We start from the raw sequence: 8,993 nt of genomic DNA, 5'->3' as shown, positions 1-8,993 counted from the left end.
GATCAGCAGCATTCCTACTCCGAGACCCTTGAATCATAAATGTCCTGGTGGTCCCGATGTGAAAGGTGTTTCTAGACGGAGTTAAAACCAGCTGGATTGCAGACCGAGTTTCAGAACAATAATAATCCTGATAATAAGAAGAATAACACTTGTAATAATGAGACTAAATATGTTTGTCCTGTTCCCTATGAGGTCTAACACAGTGCACAGGGTTCTATTTCAGACCCATCCTAACAGGGTTCTATTTCAGACCCATCCTAATGGGGTTCCATTACAGACCCATCCTAATGAGGTTCCAATTCAGACCCATCCTAATGGGGTTCCATTTCAGACCCATCCTAATGGGGTTCCATTTCAGACCCATCCTAATGGGGTTCCATTTCAGACCCATCCTAATGGGGTTCCATTACAGACCCATCCTAATGAGGTTCCAATTCAGACCCATCCTAATGGGGTTCGATTTCAGACCCATCCTAATGGGGTTCCATTTCAGACCCATCCTAATGGGGTTCCAATTCAGACCCATCCTAATGGGGTTCCATTTCAGACCCATCCTAATGGGGTTCCAATTCAGACCCATCCTAACGGGGTTCCAATTCAGACCCATCCTAACGGGGTTCTATTTCAGACCCATCCTAATGGGGTTCCATTTCAGACCCATCCTAATGGGGTTCCATTTCAGACCCATCCTAAAGGGGTTCAATTTCAGACCCATCCTAACGGGGTTCCATTTCAGACCCATCCTAATGGGGTTCCATTACAGACCCATCCTAATGAGGTTCCATTTCAGACCCATCCTAACGGGGTTCTATTTCAGACCCATCCTAACGGGGTTCCATTTCAGACCCATCCTAATGGGGTTCCATTACAGACTCATCCTAATGAGGTTCCATTTCAGACCCATCCTAATGGGGTTCCAATTCAGACCCATCCTAATGGGGTTCCATTTCAGACCCATCCTAACGGGGTTCTATTTCAGACCCATCCTAATGGGGTTCCATTACAGACCCATCCTAATGAGGTTCCATTTCAGACCCATCCTAATGGGGTTCCAATTCAGACCCATCCTAATGGGGTTCCATTTCAGACCCATCCTAATGGGGTTCCATTTCAGACCCATCCTAATGGGGTTCCATTTCAGACCCATCCTAATGGGGTTCCAATTCAGACCCATCCTAATGGGGTTCCATTTCAGACCCATCCTAACGGGGTTCTATTTCAGACCCATCCTAATGGGGTTCCATTACAGACCCATCCTAATGAGGTTCCATTTCAGACCCATCCTAATGGGGTTCCAATTCAGACCCATCCTAATGGGGTTCCATTTCAGACCCATCCTAACGGGGTTCCATTTCAGACCCATCCTAACGGGGTTCCATTTCAGACCCATCCTAACGGGGTTCCATTTCAGACCCATCCTAACGGGGTTCCATTTCAGACCCATCCTAACGGGGTTCCATTTCAGACCCATCCTAATGGGGTTCCATTTCAGACCCATCCTAACGGGGTTCCATTTCAGACCCATCCTAACGGGGTTCCATTTCAGACCCATCCTAACGGGGTTCCATTTCAGAACCATCCTAATGGGGTTCCATTTCAGACCCATCCTAATGGGGTTCCATTTCAGACCCATCCTGATGGGGTTCCATTTCAGACCCATCCTGATGGGGTTCCATTTCAGACCCATCCTAATGGGATTCCATTTCAGACCCATCCTAATGGGGTTCCATTTCAGACCCATCCTAATGGGGTTCCATTTCAGACCCATCCTAATGGGGTTCCATTTCAGACCCATCCTAATGGGGTTCCATTTCAGACCCATCCTAATGGGGTTCCATTTCAGACCCATCCTAATGGGGTTCCATTTCAGACCCATCCTAATGGGATTCCATTTCAGACCCATCCTAATGGGGTTCCATTTCAGACCCATCCTAATGGGGTTCCATTTCAGACCCATGCTAATGGGGTTCCATTTCAGACCCATGCTAATGGGGTTCCATTTCAGACCCATGCTAATGGGGTTCCATTTCAGACCCATGCTAATGGGGTTCCATTTCAGAACCATCCTAATGGGGTTCCATTTCAGACCCATCCTAATGGGGTTCCATTTCAGACCCATCCTAATGGGGTTCCATTTCAGAACCATCCTAATGGGGTTCCATTTCAGACCCATCCTAATGGGGTTCCATTTCAGACCCATCCTAATGGGGTTCCATTTCAGACCCATCCTAATGGGGTTCCATTTCAGACCCATCCTAATGGGGTTCCAATTCAGACCCATCCTAACGGGGTTCCATTTCAGACCCATCCTAATGGGGTTCCATTTCAGACCCATCCTAATAGATCATAAATCATTCAGAGAGTGAAACAGGAAGTGATACTGGTTCTCTCTCCTCTGCTAAAGTAGACATCATCTGAACCAGGAAGAGTCTGTCTGTCTGTCTGCCTGCCTGCCTGCCTGTCTGCAAGCCTGCCTGCCTGTCTGTCTGTCTGTCTGTCTGTCTGTCTGTCTGTCTGCCTGTCTGTTTCTGTCTGCCTGTCTGTTTCTGTCTGCCTGTGAGATGTTGTCTGGGTGTGTGTGATGGTGTGTGTGTGTGTTGGTGTGTGTGTGTTGGTGTGTGTTGGTGTATGTGTGTGTTGGTGTATGTGTTGCTGTGTGTGATGGTGTGTGTGTGATGGTGTGTGTGTGTGTGTGTTGGTGTGTGTGATGGTGTGTGTGTTGGTGTGTGTGTTGGTGTGTGTGATGGTGTGTGGGATGGTGTGTGTGTTGGTGTGTGTGTTGGTGTGTGTGTTGGTGTGTGTGTTGGTGTGTGTGTTGGTGTGTGTGTTGGTGTGTGTGATGGTGTGTGTGATGGTGTGTGTGTTGGTGTGTGTGTGTGTGTTGGTGTGTGTGTGTATGATGGTGTGTGTGTGTTGGTGTGTGTGTGATGGTGTGTGTGTGTGATGGTGTGTGTGTATGATAGTGTGTGTGTGTTGGTGTGTGTGTGTTGGTGTGTGTGTGATGGTGTGTGTGTGTGTTTGTGTTTGTGTGATGGTGTGTGTGTGATGGTGTGTGTGTGTTGGTGTGTGTGTGTGTGTTTGTGTGTGTGTGTGTGTTGGTGTGTGTGTGTGTGTTGGTGTGTGTGTGTATGATGGTGTGTGTGTCTGTGTTGGTGTGCATGATGGTGTGTGTGTGTGTGTTGGTGTGTGTGTGATGGTGTGTGTGTGTTGGTGTGTGTGTGATGGTGTGTGTGTGTGATGGTGTGTGTGTATGATAGTGTGTGTGTGTTGGTGTGTGTGTGTTGGTGTGTGTGTGATGGTGTGTGTGTGTGTTGGTGTTTGTGTGATGGTGTGTGTGTGATGGTGTGTGTGTGTTGGTGTGTGTGTATGATGGTGTGTGTGTGTGTGTTTGTGTGTGTGTGTATGATTGTGTGTGTGTCTGTGTTGGTGTGTATGATGGTGTGTGTGTGTGTTGGTGTGTGTGTGTGATGGTGTGTGTGTGTTGGTGTGTATGATGGTGTGTGTGTGTGTGTTGGTGTGTGTGTGTTGGTGTGTGTGTGATGGTGTGTGTGTGTTGGTGTGTGTGTGATGGTGTGTGTGTGTTGGTGTGTGTGTATGATGGTGTGTGTGTGTTGGTGTGTGTGTGATGGTGTGTGTGTGTTGGTGTGTGTGTATGATGGTGTGTGTGTGTGTGTTGGTGTGTGTGTATGATGGTGTGTGTGTGTGTGTGTGTGATGGTGTGTGTGTGTCTAATCCATTTGTATGAGATAGAAAGCGACAGCAGCCAGTAGAACTCCACCCAGAGACACCATGACCACTCTATACCTCCTCCAACCACCCTCCGCCTCCTCCTCCTCCTCTCCTCTCTTCCCTCGCTTCTTACGTCTGCCCTTCTGACGATTCTCAAAGGCTTCCAACTCAGCCTGAGAGGGATGGAGAGAGAGGGGGATGGAGAGAGAGGGGGATGGAGAGAGAGGGGGATGGAGAGAGAGGGGGATGGAGAGAGAGAGGGATGGAGAGAGAGAGGGATGGAGAGAGAGAGGGATGGAGAGAGAGGGATGGAGAGAGAGGGGTGGAGAGAGAGGGGTGGAGAGAGAGGGGGATGGAGAGAGAGGGGGATGGAGAGAGAGGGGGATGGAGAGAGAGGGGGATGGAGAGAGAGGGGGATGGAGAGAGAGGGGGATGGAGAGAGAGGGGGATGGAGAGAGAGGGGTGGAGAGAGAGGGGGATGGAGAGAGAGAGATGGAGAGAGAGGGGGATGGAGAGAGAGGGGTGGAGAGAGAGGGGGATGGAGAGAGAGGGGTGGAGAGAGAGGGGGATGGAGAGAGAGGGGTGGAAAGAGAGGGTGATGGAGAGAGAGGGGTGGAGAGAGAGTGGGATGGAGAGAGAGAGGGATGGAGAGAGAGGGGGATGGAGAGAGAGGGGGATGGAGAGAGAGGGGGATGGAGAGAGAGGGGGATGGAGAGAGAGGGGTGGAGAGAGAGGGGTGGAGAGAGAGGGGGATGGAGAGAGAGGTGGAGAGAGAGGGGGATGGAGAGAGAGGGGTGGAGAGAGAGGGGGATGGAGAGAGGGGTGGAGAGAGAGGGGGATGGAGAGAGAGGTATGGAGAGAGAGGGGGATGGAGAGAGATGGGGGAGAGAGAGGGGGATGGAGAGAGAGAGGGGTGGAGAGAGAGAGGGGTGGAGAGAGAGGGGGATGGACAGAGAGAGGGATGGAGAGAGAGAGGGGATGGACAGAGGGGGATGGACAGAGAGGGATGGAGAGAGAGAGGGGATGGACAGAGAGGGGGATGGACAGAGAGAGGGATGGAGAGAGAGGGGGATGGACAGAGAGGGGGATGGACAGAGAGGGGGATGGACAGAGAGGGGGATGGACAGAGAGGGGGATGGACAGAGAGGGGGATGGACAGAGAGGGGGATGGAGAGAGAGGGTGATGGAGAGAGGGGGATTGACAGAGAGGGGGATGGACAGAGAGGGGGATGGACAGAGAGGGGGATGGACAGAGAGGGGGATGGACAGAGAGGGGGATGGACAGAGAGGGGGATGGACAGAGAGGGGGATGGACAGAGAGGGGGATGGACAGAGAGGGGGATGGAGAGAAAGGGGGATGGAGAGAAAGGGGGATGGAGAGAGAGGGGGATTGACAGAGAGGGGGATTGACAGAGAGGGGGATTGACAGAGAGGGGGATGGACAGAGAGGGGGATGGACAGAGAGGGGGATGGACAGAGAGGGGGGTGGACAGAGAGGGGGGGATGGACAGAGAGAGGGGGATGGAGAGAGAGGGGTGGAGAGAGAGGGGTGGAGAGAGAGGGGGATGGACAGAGAGGGGGATGGACAGAGAGGGGGATGGACAGAGAGGGGGATGGACAGAGAGGGGGATGGACAGAGAGGGGGATGGACAGAGGGGGATGGAGAGAGAGAGGGGGATGGAGAGAGAGAGGGGGATGGAGAGAGAGAGGGGGATGGAGAGAGAGAGGGGGATGGAGAGAGAGAGGGGGATGGACAGAGAGAGGGGGATGGACAGAGAGTGTGATGGACAGAGAGTGTGATGGACAGAGAGTGTGATGGACAGAGAGTGTGATGGACAGAGAGAGAGTGTGATGGACAGAGAGAGAGTGTGATGGAGAGAGAGAGAGGGGGATGGAGAGAGAGAGAGGGGGATGGAGAGAGAGAGAGGGGGATGGAGAGAGAGAGAGGGGGATGAGAGAGAGAGAGAGGGGGATGAGAGAGAGAGAGGGGGATGGAGAGAGAGAGAGGGGGATGGAGAGCGAGAGAGAGAGAGGGGGATGGAGAGAGGGGGATGGAGAGAGAGAGAGGGGGATGGAGAGAGAGAGAGGGGGGTGGAGAGAGAGAGAGGGTGATGGAGAGAGAGAGAGGGTGATGGAGAGAGAGGGGGATGAGAGAGAGAGGGGGATGGAGAGAGAGAGAGGGGGATGGAGAGAGAGAGAGGGGGATGGAGAGAGAGAGAGGGGGATGGAGAGAGAGAGAGGGGGGTGGAGAGAGAGGGGGGTGGAGAGAGAGGGGTGGCGAGAGAGAGGTGGACAGAGAGGTGGACAGAGGGATGGAGAGAGAGAGAGAGAGAGAGGGAGAGAGAGGGATGGAGAGAGAGAGAGAGGGATGGAGAGAGAGAGAGAGGGATGGAGAGAGAGAGAGAGGGAGAGGGATGGAGAGAGAGGGAGAGAGAGGGAGAGGGGAGTGAAAGATGTTCATGAACAATGTCGTAAAACTCAAACCTCAAATCACACGAGTATGAATAATGTTGTAGTCGCTGAGGTGAAGCATATTAAGGAGGAACAGTATCAGTCCTAAAGAGAGAGAGAGAGGAGGGTAAAGAGAGGGAGAGAGAGGAGGGTAGAGAGAGAGGAGGGTAAAGAGAGAGAGAGAGAGAGGAGGGGAGAGAGAGAGGAGGGTAAAGAGAGAGAGGAGGGTAAAGAGAGAGAGAGAGAGGAGGGTAGAGAGAGAGGAGGGTAAAGAGAGAGAGAGGAGGGTAGAGAGAGAGGAGGGTAGAGAGAGAGAGAGGAGGGTAGAGAGAGAGGAGGGTAGAGAGAGAAAGAGAGAGGAGGGTAAATGGAGAGAGAGAGAGGAGGGTAGAGAGAGAGAGAGAGAGAGGAGGGGAGAGAGAGAGGAGGGTAAAGAGAGAGAGGAGGGTAAAGAGAAAGGGAAAAGAGAGAGAGAGGAGGGTAAAGAGAGAGAGAGAGAGAAGGGTAAATCACCTGTTGTTTCTTCCTCTCTTCCTCCAGGGCTGCATTCTCTTCTGCTTCTTTCACCTACACACATAATTATGACATCATCTGATGTTGAGTACACATAATTATGACATCATCAGATGTTGAGTACACCCTGTTCCTGTCACACATCCAGCAGGGTCCATGTAACTCTCTGGATACCTCCACCCACCCAGCAGGGTCCATGTAACTCTCTGAATACCTCCACCCACCCAGCAGGGTCCATGTAACTCTCTGGATACCTCCACCCAGCAGGGTCCATGTAACTCTCTGTATACCTCCACCCACCCAGCAGGGTCCATGTAACTCTCTGGATACCTCCACCCACCCAGCAGGGTCCATGTAACTCTCTGGATACCTCCACCCACCCAGCAGGGTCCATGTAACTCTCTGGATACCTCCACCCACCCACCAGGGTCCATGTAACTCTCTGGATACCTCCACCCACCCAGCAGGGTCCATGTAACTCTCTGGATACCTCCACCCAGCAGGGTCCATGTAACTCTCTGGATACCTCCACCCACCCACCAGGGTCCATGTAACTCTCTGGATACCTCCACCCACCCAGCAGGGTCCATGTAACTCTCTGGATACCTCCACCCAGCAGGGTCCATGTAACTCTCTGGATACCTCCACCCAGCAGGGTCCATGTAACTCTCTGGATACCTCCACCCACCCAGCAGGGTCCATGTAACTCTCTGAATACCTCCACCCACCCAGCAGGGTCCATGTAACTCTCTGAATACCTCCACCCAGCAGGGTCCATGTAACTCTCTGGATACCTCCACCCAGCAGGGTCCATGTAACTCTCTGGATACCTCCACCCACCCAGCAGGGTCCATGTAACTCTCTGGATACCTCCACCCACCCAGCAGGGTCCATGTAACTCTCTGGATACCTCCACCCAGCAGGGTCCATGTAACTCTCTGGATACCTCCACCCACCCAGCAGGGTCCATGTAACTCTCTGGATACCTCCACCCAGCAGGGTCCATGTAACTCTCTGGATACCTCCACCCACCCAGCAGGGTCCATGTAACTCTCTGGATACCTCCACCCACCCAGCAGGGTCCATGTAACTCTCTGTATACCTCCACCCACCCAGCAGGGTCCATGTAACTCTCTGAATACCTCCACCCACCCAGCAGGGTCCATGTAACTCTCTGGATACCTCCACCCAGCAGGGTCCATGTAACTCTCTGAATACCTCCACCCACCCAGCAGGGTCCATGTAACTCTCTGGATACCTCCACCCAGCAGGGTCCATGTAACTCTCTGGATACCTCCACCCAGCAGGGTCCATGTAACTCTCTGGATACCTCCACCCAGCAGGGTCCATGTAACTCTCTGAATACCTCCACCCACCCAGCAGGGTCCATGTAACTCTCTGGATACCTCCACCCACCCACCAGGGTCCATGTAACTCTCTGGATACCTCCACCCACCCAGCAGGGTCCATGTAACTCTCTGGATACCTCCACCCAGCAGGGTCCATGTAACTCTCTGAATACCTCCACCCACCCAGCAGGGTCCATGTAACTCTCTGGATACCTCCACCCACCCAGCAGGGTCCATGTAACTCTCTGGATACCTCCACCCATCCAGCAGGGTCCATGTAACTCTCTGAATACCTCCACCCACCCAGCAGGGTCCATGTAACTCTCTGGATACCTCCACCCACCCAGCAGGGTCCATGTAACTCTCTGGATACCTCCACCCAGCAGGGTCCATGTAACTCTCTGTATACCTCCACCCACCCAGCAGGGTCCATGTAACTCTCTGAATACCTCCACCCACCCAGCAGGGTCCATGTAACTCTCTGAATACCTCCACCCACCCAGCAGGGTCCATGTAACTCTCTGGATACCTCCACCCATCCAGCAGGGTCCATGTAACTCTCTGAATACCTCCACCCACCCAGCAGGGTCCATGTAACTCTCTGGATACCTCCACCCACCCAGCAGGGTCCATGTAACTCTCTGAATACCTCCACCCACCCAGCAGGGTCCATGTAACTCTCTGGATACCTCCACCCAGCAGGGTCCATGTAACTCTCTGGATACCTCCACCCAGCAGGGTCCATGTAACTCTCTGAATACCTCCACCCACCCAGCAGGGTCCATGTAACTCTCTGAATACCTCCACCCAGCAGGGTCCATGTAACTCTCTGGATACCTCCACCCAGCAGGGTCCATGTAACTCTCTGGATACCTCCACCCAGCAGGGTCCATGTAACTCTCTGGATACCTCCACCCACCCAGCAGGGTCCATGTAACTCTCTGAATACCT

The 8,993-nt window shown here is 53.0% G+C and overlaps 1 protein-coding gene across 1 annotated transcript in view; it reads right to left on the bottom strand.

The window, feature by feature from the left end:
• Nucleotides 1-2,062: 2,062 nt before the first annotated feature.
• Nucleotides 2,063-8,993, bottom strand: part of LOC139379134 (nuclear transcription factor, X-box binding-like 1) — a 90,340-nt gene continuing 83,409 nt past the window's right edge. The window contains exons 22-23 of the mRNA XM_071121964.1: nucleotides 6,694-6,747; nucleotides 2,063-3,902 (exon numbers count right to left, since the gene is read on the bottom strand). Of these exons, the coding sequence (XP_070978065.1) occupies nucleotides 3,729-3,902; nucleotides 6,694-6,747 (228 nt within the window). The 3' untranslated portion in view covers nucleotides 2,063-3,728. The remainder of the gene's footprint in view (nucleotides 3,903-6,693; nucleotides 6,748-8,993) is intronic.

This window comes from Oncorhynchus clarkii, chromosome 21 (genome assembly GCF_045791955.1).
Source record: "Oncorhynchus clarkii lewisi isolate Uvic-CL-2024 chromosome 21, UVic_Ocla_1.0, whole genome shotgun sequence".
Classification (NCBI taxonomy): domain Eukaryota; kingdom Metazoa; phylum Chordata; class Actinopteri; order Salmoniformes; family Salmonidae; genus Oncorhynchus; species Oncorhynchus clarkii.
The sequence above is the reverse complement of the archived record's forward strand: the minus strand, read 5'-3'. Positions and strand labels throughout refer to the sequence as shown.